This window comes from Panicum virgatum, chromosome 3K (assembly GCF_016808335.1).
Source record: "Panicum virgatum strain AP13 chromosome 3K, P.virgatum_v5, whole genome shotgun sequence".
NCBI lineage: Eukaryota > Viridiplantae > Streptophyta > Magnoliopsida > Poales > Poaceae > Panicum > Panicum virgatum.
In genome coordinates, this window is record NC_053138.1 from 10,945,328 (window position 1) to 10,960,889 (window position 15,562).

General features: G+C 42.2%; 3 protein-coding genes across 4 annotated transcripts; all 3 read left to right on the forward strand.

Moving 5' to 3' along the window:
• Nucleotides 1-416: 416 nt before the first annotated feature.
• On the forward strand, nt 417-3,713 carry LOC120697514 (protein MAEA homolog). Its single transcript, XM_039980773.1, has 7 exons — nt 417-787; nt 981-1,175; nt 1,828-1,950; nt 2,402-2,587; nt 2,914-3,047; nt 3,165-3,351; nt 3,432-3,713. The coding sequence occupies exons 1-7, from the start codon at nt 500-502 to the stop codon at nt 3,531-3,533; spliced, it is 1,215 nt and encodes a 404-aa protein (XP_039836707.1). The 5' UTR covers nt 417-499; the 3' UTR covers nt 3,534-3,713.
• Nucleotides 3,714-4,243: 530 nt separating this feature from the next.
• LOC120697515 (ubiquitin-40S ribosomal protein S27a-2) lies at nt 4,244-5,003 on the forward strand. The gene has a single exon (XM_039980775.1). It carries the CDS (start codon nt 4,349-4,351, stop codon nt 4,814-4,816), a length of 468 nt encoding a protein of 155 aa, XP_039836709.1. The 5' UTR covers nt 4,244-4,348; the 3' UTR covers nt 4,817-5,003.
• Nucleotides 5,004-8,028: 3,025 nt separating this feature from the next.
• LOC120697516 (probable GTP diphosphokinase CRSH1, chloroplastic) lies at nt 8,029-14,569 on the forward strand. 2 transcript variants are annotated; one of them, XM_039980777.1, is made up of 4 exons: nt 8,029-8,443; nt 10,079-11,011; nt 11,382-11,660; nt 14,299-14,569. In XM_039980777.1, exons 1-4 carry the CDS (start codon nt 8,066-8,068, stop codon nt 14,332-14,334), a joined length of 1,626 nt encoding a protein of 541 aa, XP_039836711.1. In that variant the 5' UTR covers nt 8,029-8,065; the 3' UTR covers nt 14,335-14,569. The 2 variants fall into 2 exon arrangements, with proteins under 2 accessions (XP_039836711.1, XP_039836710.1); XM_039980776.1 differs by lacking the exon at nt 14,299-14,569 and adding an exon at nt 11,789-12,087.
• Nucleotides 14,570-15,562: the final 993 nt, after the last annotated feature.

Below are 15,562 nucleotides of genomic sequence, written 5' to 3' on the forward strand. Positions count from 1 at the left end.
GGATGCCCTTCAAACAAAACACAAAATGTGTCAAAGTTTCATTGTCACTTTGTATCCGAAGAAGCTAACTATGCAGACCTGTCGTATAAAATACTATTCTAAATACGAACGTAGACTTTATGTTTGAACAATTAAATTTCAGATAATTCAATAGTTTTCATTTAAATCCCTAAGTTTGTAGATTTTTAAAGTTCCGTTTTTTGACGTGCACTTTGATCATTATTTTCTTCTATATAATAATTCGCTACAAGTTCACAAGTGGCATGTATGGTGAAATTATACTTCTCTTTTTTAAAAACATACTGCAGTATGAATGCAAATCTGGAATTGTCAAGCAAAAACACAATCAAGACAAGCAAACCCTATCCTATAATCCTCAGTGCATCAGAAAAACCACTTCTTCACCCTTCTTCCCCCATCCATCCACAAGTCTCTCTCCTCTCTCCCCCCTGGCCCCCTCTTCCTGTAGAGTCTAGACCCAGAAAAGAGGAGAGAGGCGATGGAGATGGCCATCGACACGCCATCGCCGGCGCCACCCACGCCGCCGACGCCTCCGGCGGCGGGGGGTCGGCAGACACGCGCGGCGGAGTCGGTGCGGCTGGAGCACCAGCTGGTGCGCGTGCCCCTGGAGGCCCTCCGGTCCACCGTCCGGTCCAACCACCGCCTCGCCGAGAAGGAGATCGCCGCCGCCCTCTCCTCCGCCTCCGCCGCCCCCGCCGAGAGCAGCGCCGCCGCCGTCGACCACCTCACCTCCCTCGTCTCCCGCCTCCACGGCCTCAAGCGCAAGGTACTGCCCCCCAATCCCACCCCCGCACCCCGCCCTGTATCTCGCCGAATCGAATCGTACGTGGCCTGGATAAGATCTTATGGTTTTGATTCACCGGCTCTTGTTCCTGGATTCCACTGGAGAAAAATCGTGTCTTGGTGATGTTTCCTGAGCGATGTGTGTGTGTGTGTGTTTTTTTTTTTATGACTTGCAGATGGAGGAGGGTGCGCGAGCGGAGGAGCTGCAGGTGCAGAGGTGCCGGGCTCGTCTGGACCGGTTGGCGACGGCCAGCACCGGCGACGATGCCGAGTGGGAGGACCTGCGGCTGAAGCGGATCCTGGTCGATTACATGCTTCGGATGTCCTACTATGATTCCGCCACCAAGCTAGCTGAGACTTCTGGTATTCAGGTATAAGAATGGCTGCACTTAGCAGAAAGAAATATTTAATCTGTGTTTTTGTGAATGTTATAATATTGATTGATGTAGAATCTAGGATCAAGAGGACGTGGAAGCTTTTGAATTATAGTTTTTCTAGTTTAGCAACTTGTAGAGGATGTCGGTGCCTTGGTTATTCATGGTGGCATATTACCTCCAAGGTGATCTATGCCGTTGAGGTTCAACTCAATAGTAGTCCATGCATAGCTTGTTGTGCACTTGACAATGTGCATAAGCAAACATCATGTATTTGATATGTGCTAATGTGCCCCTTTTGTGAACCGTGGATGTGACACTTTTGCACTATCCTGAAGTTGTGTGTTATACTGTCATATGCATGCATGAAAGCATACAAAATATGCGAGCATGCTTGCATGGTCCGATCACCAGTAGTTCTGCCCACTAGCACATGTTCGCGAAAAGTACATGTGACAACAGTCCAAACAAATGTTCGATACAAACAAAGGGAACTCCAAAATAATTACCAGGGTGTAATTCAGGAAACAGGGCAGCGACAAGGGAGGCTATTAAATGCACCTACTACTACTAGTATTGTTTTATCTAACCTTTGCACTTTGCAGCGATATTGTGCGGTCCAGCTAACCTGTTAACTGGCGATATGCAGGACCTTGTTGATATTGATGTCTTCCTGGATGCAAAAAGGGTAATTGATTCTCTTCAGAACAATGAAGTTGCTCCTGCTTTAGCTTGGTGTGCAGAAAACAAGTCCCGATTAAAGAAATCAAAGGTTTGTTTGACTTTTTTGACTCTTTACTATTGACTTACGTCAATCAGCATAAAAGTGACGTTAATGATTCTATGCTCACTTTAGAGCACTGGTAAATGGCTGGTTGCAGTGATGCCAGTAATCTCTGACCAGTAATAATTTCTGATATTTCATCAGACATTTTGATTTACTTGTTGAATATTTTTCATTTCAATAATTGTTTCATTCCCCAGACCCCACCTTGTGTGGGAGCTTTTGCACTGGGTACGCCCTTTTTTATAATTGTTTCATTGCTTCATGGTGGATAAATTGATATCAACATTTGCAGTCAAATATGGCTTTAAGACGACTGTTGTTTCCAAAGAAACCTGATCTTACTAGTTGATTAGTGGCATATATCTTCTTTGTGTATTTATCTCGATTCTTTCTTTTGTTTTATTACATTATTTGACTCATCTTATGTTGCCTACAGAGTAAGCTCGAGTTTTTACTGAGGCTTCAAGAGTTTGTGGAATTTGTCAAGGCTAAGAATTGCATACAGGCTATAGCATATGCTCGAAAATACCTTGCTCCCTGGGGGTCTATTCACATGAAAGAATTGCAGCGTGTTACAGCGACATTGGTTTTTAGAAGCAATACAAATTGTACTCCTTACAAGGTTAGCAGCATTTTCTCTGTTCTCAGTTATTATATGCCACTGTGTCACAAATCAGACAACAGGTGGAGGTAAAAACGTTGTGGTTCTATATGGCGATCCTTGGTTTATAGCTGAAAGTTGACTTGAGAGTTGGGATCAACAGTCTTCTCTTGAATATAACATCTTAACCACACCAGATCTTGTTCCCTGGCTTGAGCATGCCTGGAGTCAGACTGTTGCTTGTAGTGTGTCATGATTGGTTCATCATTTATCTAGAATCCACTCCAGGTGGAGTACTGCAGTTGCAGTACAAGATTTTGCAACCTGATGCTGTTTCTAACTTGCAGGTACTGTTTGAGCAAGACCGCTGGGACTTTCTTGTTGACATGTTCAAGCAAGATTTTTGCAAGTTGTATGGCATGTCACTAGAGCCACTGCTGAACATATACCTGCAAGCAGGCCTGACAGCTCTCAAGACCCCGTATCCCTCACACTATTATCTCTTACTTTTCTCTTCACTCTTCACTGCTAAAACATAGATTGCTAGTATTATGGAGGTTATGGTGTCTTGTATCATGTTGTCCTTGACCATCTAAAGATTCTGTTCCGAGGGTAGCTGCCCCAAAGAAGACCCCTTGTCCCTTGAGGGTTTCAGGAAACTAGCTGAGCCCCTGCCTTTCTCCAAGCAGCACCACTCGAAGCTTGTCTGCTACATCACCAAGGAGCTCATGGACACCGAGAATCCGCCACGGGTTCTGCCGAACGGCTATGTCTACAGCGAGAAGGTACATTGTCAGCTGCGCTGTTACTTCTGATGTGTTTGTTGAAGCATCTTAGCTTAGCACATTTCTGGAATTTGTCACAGGCTCTTCAAGAGATGGCCAAGAAAAACGATGGCAAGATCACATGCCCCAGGACAGGAGAGGTTTGCGACTTCTCTGAGTGCGTCAGGGCCTTCATCTCGTAATTGTGAACAACCCTGTTTCATGTGACCCGGGAGTCCCGAGTGAATGTACATAGAATGGTCCGCGCATAGAATGGTCCGCGCATTGTGCGCCATGTTAAGTTAATTGAGTTAACCTGCAAAGTTAAACTGGTTGGAAGTTGGAACCACCTGCTCTGCCCCTCAGATTGTTGCATTTGTGAACCTGCCTTCATGCTTCAACGTCTGCCAAAATGGCTCAGCACTACACTGCATGTTTTAAACTGGGAAGATTCAGACCTAAATCAAAATGAGGCTTTCATCATTTAAAGCTGAATCATCAAGGCTCTTTACATGTTGAACAGAAGTAGATACTCCTACAGCTTAAGATGTTGAACAGAAGTAGATACAGCTGCCAATAGCTTGGGTAACATATATTGGTAATTGCAACGCAGGCTCATCTCAGGTTGCTGTTTTTTTTTTTTGAAAAAAATATGGAGAAAATTGGACCTGATCATACGAGTGATGATCAGTGCAAGTTGTTTGCATGGGCATGACTGCTGAATTTTGTCAAGCTAAGCAAGCCACTCGAAGACGGAAACTACTCAGGCGCCTTCCAACCAGCCCATTCGTTACCCATGGGCCGCAAATATGAAGCAAACCAGCCCAGCCCAACTCCAGCCGTCCGATCCCCAAACCCCTAGATCCAACAGTCCACACCCTCCGCCTCTTCTATATAGGCGAACGCCGCCGCACTCTTAGAAACCCTAGTCTCCATCCCCCCACCCGCCGCCCCTCAACCCTACCCAGCCGCCGCCGCCGCCGCCGCCGCGCGGAGGCGACCCCCTACCGCCGCCAAGATGCAGATCTTCGTGAAGACCCTGACGGGGAAGACCATCACGTTGGAGGTGGAGTCCTCGGACACCATCGACAACGTGAAGGCCAAGATCCAGGACAAGGAGGGCATCCCCCCGGACCAGCAGCGGCTCATCTTCGCCGGCAAGCAGCTCGAGGACGGCCGCACCCTCGCCGACTACAACATCCAGAAGGAGTCCACCCTCCACCTGGTGCTCCGCCTCCGCGGTGGCGCCAAGAAGCGCAAGAAGAAGACCTACACCAAGCCCAAGAAGATCAAGCACAAGCATAAGAAGGTGAAGCTCGCCGTCCTGCAGTTCTACAAGGTCGACGACGCCACCGGCAAGGTCACCCGCCTCCGCAAGGAGTGCCCCAACGCCGACTGCGGCGCGGGTACCTTCATGGCCAACCACTTCGACCGCCACTACTGCGGCAAGTGCGGCCTCACCTACGTCTACAACCAGAAGGCGTAATCGCTTGCATCGCTTTGCTTAGCATTACCCGCCTACCTATCATGAAATTGAGCTGTTGGTTTCTCGAGTTGGATATCATTTAGATCTGTCTGAGGTTGAAACTTAAATGGAGTAGCAGTATCTATTTTCTCGGAACGCCTGTTACTGAGCTGATATGATGCGAGTTTAATTTTGGTTCCATTTTCTATCTTGCTTGATGATTATGTCTTGCTCATTTTGCTATCATTCAAAGGGCGCTTACAGTCGTGTTTTCGTGATCCGATTGGATGACAACTGGCAGCTGGTAAGATTATAACGGCCTCGCTTATATCTGGTTGATGGAAGCATGTGTCTTGATTCATTCGACTGTCATTGTTTTGTGTGATTAGTGTTTTTGTGTGATTATAAACTGGTCGTGTCATAGTTCTTTGATTATTGAGTTTTGATATATCTGTTCCTATGTACATGACTGCCTGTGCCAAAGATTTTGCTAGTTGATGTGGTTTTGCAAATGATGAACTGACAAGAACTATGTTTGTTTCTCTTAAATTATAGATTATAGAAAACGGCTTATATTTGCTCTAGTGTATGCCAACTTGCCTTGTGGATTGTTGACTCAGTACCACCTAACTTCATTGCTGATTTTGCTGTGGTTGTGTTTCAAAGTTAATTTGGGGTTAATTCTTAACCGCGAGACATTGCAGGCTTGTTTTTTTTATCACTACCTGGTTCTTAAGTCCTGGGTTTATGATTCCATCTTAATAGTTAATAGGGTACAATTCCATCTTAGTTGGACATGTTATTTAGGGTCGTAGTAATTTGATACATATACCTTGTTCCTTTCCTCGAGCAATTGCACCGTGCTTTCTCAAGCAGTCAAGCGTCATGTGCAAGTTGGTTATTTAGTCTTGGGTTTGCTGTATGGAAAACCTAGTACATAGTGCACTTTTTCTGGAGCAAGCATCGGGTTATTGTGCTGTGCTCATGAAGAACGTCAAATCAGCAAGTGTCACCATAAGGTTGTCACCGAAAGGTCATTTGCCTACAGAATAAAAAGCATGTTCTCAACTGCTTGCCAATTCGTTTTCCATTCTTCGATCTGTGGACTGAACATTAGAAGCACGTTAATGGCAAGTTGATTGCTCAGATGATTGATGCAGAACGTTGCTATGAACATTTTAGAGTTCAGTGGAGTTTGAAGCTTTCATGGTTATGTCAATGAATCATACTCAGCAACGAATAGTTTTACATGTTGCCGAGTTTCTAGGTTAACGGAGGTTTATGCGAATCCCCTCGGAGTGCGTTTAAACTTGTATTTTCGTGTGGAAAAAACAAACATCAGTGTTTCAGTAATAGCAATTTTGTTTGGAAATCAGTTGAAGTAAAAACGGATTTTTAACTGTTGTGCGCGACTGTGTCTACGGCAGGGTTCACCAAACTGTCGGTAACCAGACCGGTTTGACCGGTCAAACCGGTCCGGACCGGTTCCGGTTTGATCCGATATGAAGCCGGTCCAAATTTAAATTTAAATTCAAAAAAATGAAAAAATTTTAAAAAATTTCTAAAAATACTTCAAGGTGCGATGAATCTAATGGTGTCAAATTTTCTCAAAAATTCGTTCATTTAGTATAGTTTGCGGGGATTTGAAGTTAAACAAAAAAAAAGCGTGCATACAAAAGTATACAAATACAATGTAAAAATAGTACAAAAGATGGTTGGAGGGTTCATTTAAACTAAAATATGTTATACAAACATTTATTTAGTATACTTTGCGGGTATTTGAATTTAAACCAAAAAAGAAAAAAATTTGAATTTGATCGGATACCAGCCAAACCGGTCGGTATACCGGACAAACCGGCCGGTATACCGGTTGGAACCGGTTGAACGGCGAAGTTTGAATTCAAAATTGAATTCCACCGGTTCCGACCGGTAACCGGTCAAACCGGACCGGTATACCGGAACCGGAGGCCCGTGGTTACCGGTTAGCGGTCGGATAGTTTAACCCTGGTCTACGGTGCTGTTTGTTTCCATTTTTTTAAGCCCCCTATCATATCAAAAGTAATCTTACCATTTAGAGTATCAAACAAAATCTGTTTCTAAATTTTTTTGACAGATGGGTGCTAATTTGCGAGACGAATTTATACTCTTTCCGTTTCAAAAAAATGTAGATCGTTTTGACTTTTTTAGATTTATAGTGTTTGCTATGTACTTTGATATAATATATGTATTTGCAAAATAGATGAATCTAGAAAAGTTAAAACGACCTACATTTTGGAATGGAGGGAGTAAGTATAATTAATTCATAATTTGCTACCTTAACATTATATCATTCACTAATTATGGATTAATATACCTCATTAAATTTGTTTAGCAATTTAGCTTCTGAAACAAAACAACTTGAATGTTTGAGGAATGATTGCAGGCTGGAGTTTTTCACGTCATATTTTTTGTATAGCACTTCACCGGAACGGTTTTGCAGAACATATTTCTAGTTCTCATGCTTGAATTACTGCGTCAACACTAGCATGTGGCTTGATTTTGTGCCCTCTAGCACAATCAACATGGACGGACAAAATCCATGAAATCAGCCCCAAACCACGACCATCTCAAAAAAAAAAAGATGAAAACTAATATTATGAGAAACCATAAAAAAAATCAACAACCGAAGAGTGCCTATAACACCCTATGGAAGAACCAATTTAATCAACTTTGTCCGAAAAGAGAACCAAACTATTTCAATATCTAAAAGTTTAAAAGGACACGGGAGGGATCTGGTCGTTACATAGAGATTTAAATTTTAATCTGCTTTAACAGTTTTCTCTATGACAAATGACTAGTTTATTAATTTTGCTATGACTAATGCTACATAAATATTGATTTTATATGAATAAGTATATTCATTTAGTATGACTAATGATACTAATTTAATTACTATAACTAGTTTTTTATAATTTTATCAAAGTCAGTGTATCTAGAAAATCTAAAATGACTAATAACTTAGGGCTGGAAAAATACTTTAAAAAGGTAAAACTAAATTCCATGTCTCAAATTCTGTAGCCACAAGATTTCACCAGGTCAGTTAATTTCTCAAATGAATTAATTTTATTTTCTTTGGAGGGAGAGGGAAAGGGCCAACGTGATGCTTACGTGACGAAGCCCAACTGGCAACTGCCCCAGCCAATAGCCACCTCTCAAACTGCCAAATAAACCTCCACCCCACGTAACTGCCACGTAACCTTCCCCAGTCCGTCGCCGGGAAGAGCAGGGTCCATGGCGACCGCCGCGGGCACGGCCGCCGTTCCCGCCGGCGGCCGCCCGTACCGCCGCTCCCGACCTCGCTGCGGCCCACCGCGCCTGCACCGCCTGCGCCTCCGTGCCACCGCAGCCGCAGCCGCAGCCGCTTCGTCTTCCCCGCTCGCACCGTCCACGTCGGCGCCCCCGCCGGAGGGCGGCGGGCGGCTGGTGGCGGAGCTGGTGGGCGCGTTCAACGAGCTGACAGAGCGGATGGGGGAGGAACTGGCGACTTCCTCCTCGTCGCGCCTTCTCTTCCGTGCGCTGAAGCTGGCGCTCCCTGCCCTCCGTGACGGCGACGGCGGTAGGGCGCTCGCACGCGCGCTCGCCGTTGCCGCCTCCCTTGCTGACCTCCAGGTGCTATACCTGATACTAGCCCCTTCCCTCTCTTCCATTTTGGAGTATAAGAGTGTGTTGCCTGTCATATGAACTGCTACTGCTCAAATTATTCCTTTTTTGAAAATGTTCTTCTGTTATTCGAAGCTTTCTTGGCTTCCATTATTGTTCTGCTGTGCTAACTGCCAAGTTTACATTTTCTAGCAAGGACTGTGCTAGTCAATAAATGTTAATTGATTTGCTAAATCGGGTGAAATAGATATGGACATGCTTATTGCATTTTAGTAAGGTCAGTTGATTTTATCTCGAGAGCTGGGATGATTCCTGGATACAGTTTATGCATTACCTGATGATTCAATCCAACAAGCCATCAAAATAGGAATTTGAATGAGTATAATCTTTCTAATGAAGTTCATGCTTTTGCTTGTTGACTAAAACAACTTCTCTTAATGTTGTGTTATTGGTTAGGGATAAGTCTATTTTACAACCTCGGACTAGTCAAGAAGTCCGTTTTTCAACCTCCAACTACGAAACCGGGTAACATAGTCCCTCGAACTGGCAAAACCGTCCGAATCACCCCTCGAACACTGTAGCAAGCTGTTTTGAGGGGGTTTGCTACAGTAACATTTTCAAATTTCTGGAATTTCACACCTCTCTCAATTAAATAAGAAAGAAAGCATAGTTAATATTGTCTAAAAATCATGATATTTTTTTGGGAGGTAGATAAAAAGACAAGGAATTTATTTTGCATAGATGTGATACATTAAACATAATGAAATTTGAATTATAAAATTTTAAAAATGGGTAGAATTCAAAATTTCTTGAAGTTTTGGATTAGCTAAACCTTTGATAAAAATGAAATAAAAATATGATAATTCATAATTTTTTATTTAGTTTAATAAGGTATTTTTTATTGGCCCAAGTTTTTATGAAAGTTTTTGAATTCCTTCGCAATGCTCAAATTTAAATCAAATTTGATTCCTCAAATTTTAATTTATGAATTTTCTATAGAACTTGGGCCAATAAAAAGTACCTAACTAAACTAAATAAAAAATTATGAATTATCATATTTTTAATGCATTTTTATCATAGGTTTAGCTGACCTAAAAATTCAAGGAATTTTGAATTCTACCTATTTTTAAAATTTTATAATTCAAATTCCTTTATGTCTATTGTAGCACATCTAGCCAAAATAGATTCCTTGTCTTTTGATCTACCTCCCAAAAAAATATCATGATTTTTAAACAATATTAACTATGCTTTCTTTATTATTTAATTGAGAGAGGTGTGAAATTCCAGAAATTCGGAAATTTTACTGTAGCAAAACCGCCTTTGGCTGAGCCAGGGTTGTTTTTCAAACGGTTTCGTTAGTTGGAGGTGTAGGATGTCCGGTTTCGTAGTTCAAGGGCCAAAATCGGACTAGCGTGATAGTTCAGGGTTGAAAAACAGACTTTTCCCTATTGGTTACTGTTACTATTGTTTGAGTAGTACTCTGTATTCCTGTTCTCGCTTAACTTCTATAAATTCTTTTATTTTGTTGAACTAAAACTTATATAAATTCTCCCCGGGGCATGAATTGGACCTTTTCCTTTAGCCATTGTTAAGCTCTCAAATCTAATAAGGACTTTTGATTTCGTAATTTATGACTGGCAACAGATGGATGCTGAAGTCATATCGGCTGGCATACTGAGAGAAGCACTAGATGCAGGAGCTGTAAGAATGAGGGATGTGAAAGCTCAGATTGGGATCAGTACAGCTCATTTGCTGCACGAGAGCTTAAGACTCAAGCATGCTCCTTCGAAACTTGACATATTGGATGATGAAAGTGCAAGTGCTCTGAGAAAGTTTTGTCTCACATACTATGACATCAGGGCGGTGATATTGGAGCTTGCACTGAAGCTTGATATGATGAGATACCTGGATGACCTCCCTAAGTATCTGCAGCGGATAAAGTCCCTTGAAGTCATGAAGATATATGCCCCACTTGCACATGCTGTTGGAGCGGGCAATCTGTCACTAGAATTAGAGGATCTTTCGTTTTGTTACTTGTTTCCTCATTCATATGACCATGTTGATCGGTGGTTGAGAAGCCAAGAAAGTGAGTGCAAGGCCTTGATTAATTTGTATAAGGAGCAGTTACTTCAAGCACTGAAAGCTGATGACGAGTTGAATAGGATTGTACAGGACATTTCAGTTCAGGGGCGCTATAAAAGCCGTTTCAGTACTATGAAGAAACTAGTAAAAGATGGCCGGAAACCAGAAGAAGTTAACGACATACTAGGTCTGCGGGTAATCTTGGAGCCTCGGTGTGATGGCAATTCATCAGGTTGGGGCCCTTGGGCTTGCCACAGGACGCATGAAATTATTCAATCTCTGTGGAAGGAAGTCCCTGGTAGAACAAAAGATTATATCAGTCAGCCAAAAGAAAATGGCTACCAGAGCTTGCATGTGGCCATCGATGTAAGTGAACCTGGGAGGATGCGGCCCCTAATGGAGATACAGATACGCACCAAAGAGATGCATAGATTTGCTGTTGGTGGAGACGCTTCTCACTCCCTCTACAAAGGTGGTCTTACAGATCCTGGAGAGGTAAAACTCCTGTTCCATTTATTACAGTACTATGCTCTCTAGCAAGTTTTGGAAATTAGCTTCTGACAGTAATACGTGCTTTTCCTCTAACAAAGATACTAGAAACCTATAGGCTAAGATGAAGTCATAGATTTGCTGTTGGTGGAGACGCTTCTCACTCCCTCTACAAAGGTGGTCTTACAGATCCTGGAGAGGTAAAACTCCTGTTCCATTTATTACAGTACTATGCTCTCTAGCAAGTTTTGGAAATTAGCTTCTGACAGTAATACGTGCTTTTCCTCTAACAAAGATACTAGAAACCTATAGGCTAAGATGAAGTCATATTATTCTGGCATTGCTTAGAACCACCATTCCTTGTTATGTTGTACAGGCTAAACGACTCAAGGCTATTATGTTAGCTGCTGCAGAGCTAGCAGCTCTGCGCCTACGTGATCTACCAGATAGTGATCGGGGAGCTGGCAACTGCAACAACCCTGCTTTCCGTCAACTTGACAAAAATGGGGATGGGAGAATCAGCATCGAAGAGCTCACTGAGGTGATGGAGGATCTAGGTGCCGGGGGTGAAGACACAACGGAGCTCATGCATCTTCTTGATGCAAACAGTGATGGCTCCTTGAGCTCTGATGAATTCGAGTCGTTCCAGAGACAGGTAGTTTTAAGTTATATGTGGCAATGATCATTTCAGTATATAATTGCGAATATGGCCTTTTTGTGCGGGTAGAGCCTTTGGGGAGGAAACAGAAGTTTTGATCTCCTTTACATGCCTTTCCTTATCAGATTGAACTGATGAGAAGCTTGGAGGATGAGGATGATCACTACAGGAAGATACTGAAGGAGAAGCTGCACACTATCGATAGCGCGGGTCTCATCCATGTCTACCGCAAGGAGCTAGGTGACAAACTGCTTGTGAGCTGATCTGGAACTTGTGAGAATCTGCAGAACCCAACCAAACCACCATTTGTTGTAGCTGCACGCGTATACTGTATCAAGAAACGACTCCACCACAAATTGTAAATACTTGAATGTACATGACATTGTATGCAATTCAGAAAAGTTGGAGCTGTTTGTTGAGTTCTCGTTTCAATTTTCCACATGGCACCAGAAGCTGGAAAGGTGATCGACTTCTAGGGTTTTGGAGGGGAAAAAACTTATTTATTATGCTGAAAAATAGCGGTGAAAGGAGATGGAACACAGCATTTATTTGTTACACCAAAATGATTTTAAATTCTAGAACAGTATCTGCTTATTCGCAGCAAAGAAAACATCCCGTAAATTTTATAACTGAAATGTTATTTCGTTTTCTAAAAAGATACTCATGTCAAGGAAAAGAAAACTAAAGTAATAAAAAAGAATAGGCGGATTTCACATTGACAGTCTTTTACTGCTAGATAATATACTGCCATTTCATTATATTAATATACTTTTTTTTCTTTGAAGAAATAGTTGGATTCAATGACAGTCACTACTCTCAGTTTCAATGTTAGAGTACGGTTACGGAAAAATTGGGTCAACTGGATTCAACAAGTTGGAGGTGCATATCATGTAGGGCATTGCAACTGGGCACAATCATGCAGCCAACATGCTCCTAAATGCATGATAGATGCCTTCCATATGTTTATCGCCTCTTGCTTCGAGTATATATGGATAATGATGGCATATATATATATGCTATGCAGATTTTTTTTTTCTCGGCTCTTGCCATCTTGTATGGTAACTGATGAAGGCCCCATGAATCTGACTATGCGGGCTGGTCCCTGGCTTGCTATTGACAGTTTGCCAGGATTTTGTCAAATGATTCGCATTGCCTGTATGTACAATTCTTTGGCCAAAATACATGATCAATCAACTTTTTGCCTCACTAATCAGATGACCGTACATGTTTGCCACAAACAACAATATTTTTCTTTCCCCTCGGTGTCAATTTTTGTTGTTTGTGCTTCCAAGACATGCATGCATAGATCTGAACTTGTATCATTTGCCTTCTCTTTGAATTTAGCAGAAATAAACTTGCATATTGTGCCATCTGCTCCAACTCAAACCCCTTTTTTTAGTACCCTGCATGTAAGATATGGTTGCTCATATGACAGCTTTTTACTTGTTCTGTACAAAAAATACAAATGGATAGAAATTTGCAGTTTCGAGGAGAATGGGATGCCACAGCAAAAAAAAGAAGCAAAATTATGATTGTGGATCCGTGCTGGCCATTATAATGTGGCTGACTCAAGGTTAAGTCAACATATAGAAAAGGGCAATGAGGATGGGCTGTACATTAGTTGTGTGGCTCCTCAACAAACCTTTGGGCCCTCATTATGGATGCAAAAACTGGTTTCTGTTCCCAAGTTTATGAGCACTCACAAGTTTTTCTGCACAAGGGACGGTATCATCTGTTACAAGCATGACAATGCTGAATAAATGGTTTATTGCGGAAACCTAACTCTTTTTCTATACACAGGACTGGATAATGGAGCAGGGGAGAAAAGTTATTACATAACAGCAATTGCTGGATTAACCAATGCATTTTTTGTTCAGGAACTCAGGGTTTTCTAAACAGGTTATAACGATTGCTTGGCCATATGCATTTTTTGTTCCATATGCTTGCCTATTTATATTCCTCTGAGCTTTCCATTAACTGTTGCGTGAATATTTACAAAGTATTTTCTTTCTGCAACTGTCAGGTTGTAGAGTTGGATTTCCTGTACCCAAGCGAAGGCATCCAACAAGATATGTTACTAATTATTGCAATTTAAGTTCACAAGTAATGGACCACATAAATATGTTTGACATTTTTATTTAGAAAAATAATGGTTGATATTGTGTGTTCTATCTTTATTTTGTATTCTGATGATCATCTGATGTATGGTTAAATTAATCAATTATTGCTCACAGGCCATCGAGTTTATATCTGTGCTATTCCAGACTTACCATAGTATGGCAACCTTTCATTTTTAATGTTTTAAGTAGTAGCCAGCTACTATTTAATTTAGTATCTTTCATATCTGATCTGCATACTTGCCCTTGCTACTTCTTACAGTAATTAGCAGCTTTCGAATTAGTAATCTTTGCTCAGTCTTTTTTGTTTATTAAATTAAATAATTAATGTTTGTTCATCTGGTGGTTGCTGCAGTAATTACGTACATGACTTTTGCATGCACATTAGTTTAATTCTCTTCCTTGATCAAGTACACTCGCACATTGCTTAGCATACTGGTATTTGCTTATGTGAAGGATAAAGTTAGCTTGCTGGTATTTGGTTCTGTTCATGCTCTTATTATTTTTCTTTCTTGTAGTGTCATCCTACTGAAGCATTACGGCTGAAGACTTGAAGCTGGATGATTGCATATAGACTATGGAACAATGTGAGATTGTAAAGTAAATTAGTCAAAATAATATAAAATTCATGTAATTGCATGGAAGATTGTAGGGATGTTGGAAATGTTTAGGTCTTGTGGAATCTAATTGGCCCTTATGGAAAAATTTCAGGTGTGAAGGTACTATATCTTTTCTTAATTCAGATTCAATCATGGATTGGGATCATGTGTTGTGTCCCTAACAAAACAATTAAACCTGTATTTTTTCCTTTTCCGATTCTAATGTTCTCATGTGTTGCAGCTTTCAGCATTTTTGTCATAGCTATAACGGCTCCTAAACAAGAATTGTAACAAACGTAATTTGGTCTTGCCTTGAGAATTTTAAGGTATGCTATGTTTTCTTATGTAGACATGATCTATATGCAATATTGCCACAAAGCTAAGCTACACCTAGACACGATCTTATTCTATTCTTGATTACCATAAAGGAGTACTTAATGGCTATTTAATTTGCAAGGCCATATGAGCAAACTATTAGTCATTGCTGCATTTGTTTTCTTATCCGTGGCGTTAGCACGGGCTCACTTACTAGTATCATGTAGGGCATTGCAACTGGGCACAATCATGCAGCCAACATGCTCCTAAATGCATGATAGATGCCTTCCATATGTTTATCGCCTCTTGCTTCGAGTATATATGGATAATGATGGCATATATATATATGTGTGTAATAGCTCTATTGAATAACCTGGGTATGGAATAAGCTATTCCATACCCGACCTAACTCGAGCCCGAGCCGACCCCGCGCCAAGCTCCCCCCACCCGTTCGGTTTTTCTCCTCGCCGGTTCCCGGATGGTCACCCCCAGCTCATAACAGATCGTGGCCACGATCTCGTCTTCCTGCGCCGCCTGCTCTCCCATCTTGCCCGGCGTCGCCTGCTCTCCCGTCCTGCCCTGCGCCGCCGGCGACCGTGCCGCCCCGGCGAGCTGCACCCCTCACCGACCGACACGCACCCCCGCCCCATCCCACGCCTCCAGCTCGTTTCCGATTTTGCATACCCTGATTTTTTTCCCACAGTTGTCGGTTTCCATTTAGATCGATCATTCCTCTCCGCTCCTCCCGTCGCCATCGACGGTTCCGTGCTCTGCAAGTTCGATCTGTTTTTTCCAGCCGCCGTCGACCCCTAGGAGAGCTCCTTCCGATGGCGCCGGAGTCCTGCCACCTGATCCGCTCGGCCTGCCT

What these genes read in the sequence shown, in the direction of transcription:
- LOC120697514 (XM_039980773.1), top strand. Translation starts at nt 500, where the DNA reads ATGGAGATGGCCATCGACACGCCATCGCCGGCGCCACCCACGCCGCCG. An exon ending in CTGAGACTTCTGGTATTCAG is followed by an intron (nt 1,176 to 1,827) that starts GTATAAGAATGG and finishes GGCGATATGCAG; the next exon opens with GACCTTGTTGATATTGATGT. An exon ending in CAAATTGTACTCCTTACAAG is followed by an intron (nt 2,588 to 2,913) that starts GTTAGCAGCATT and finishes TCTAACTTGCAG; the next exon opens with GTACTGTTTGAGCAAGACCG.
- LOC120697515 (XM_039980775.1), top strand. Translation starts at nt 4,349, where the DNA reads ATGCAGATCTTCGTGAAGACCCTGACGGGGAAGACCATCACGTTGGAG.
- LOC120697516 (XM_039980776.1), top strand. Translation starts at nt 8,066, where the DNA reads ATGGCGACCGCCGCGGGCACGGCCGCCGTTCCCGCCGGCGGCCGCCCG. An exon ending in CCTCCCTTGCTGACCTCCAG is followed by an intron (nt 8,444 to 10,078) that starts GTGCTATACCTG and finishes GACTGGCAACAG; the next exon opens with ATGGATGCTGAAGTCATATC. An exon ending in TCGAGTCGTTCCAGAGACAG is followed by an intron (nt 11,661 to 11,788) that starts GTAGTTTTAAGT and finishes TTTCCTTATCAG; the next exon opens with ATTGAACTGATGAGAAGCTT.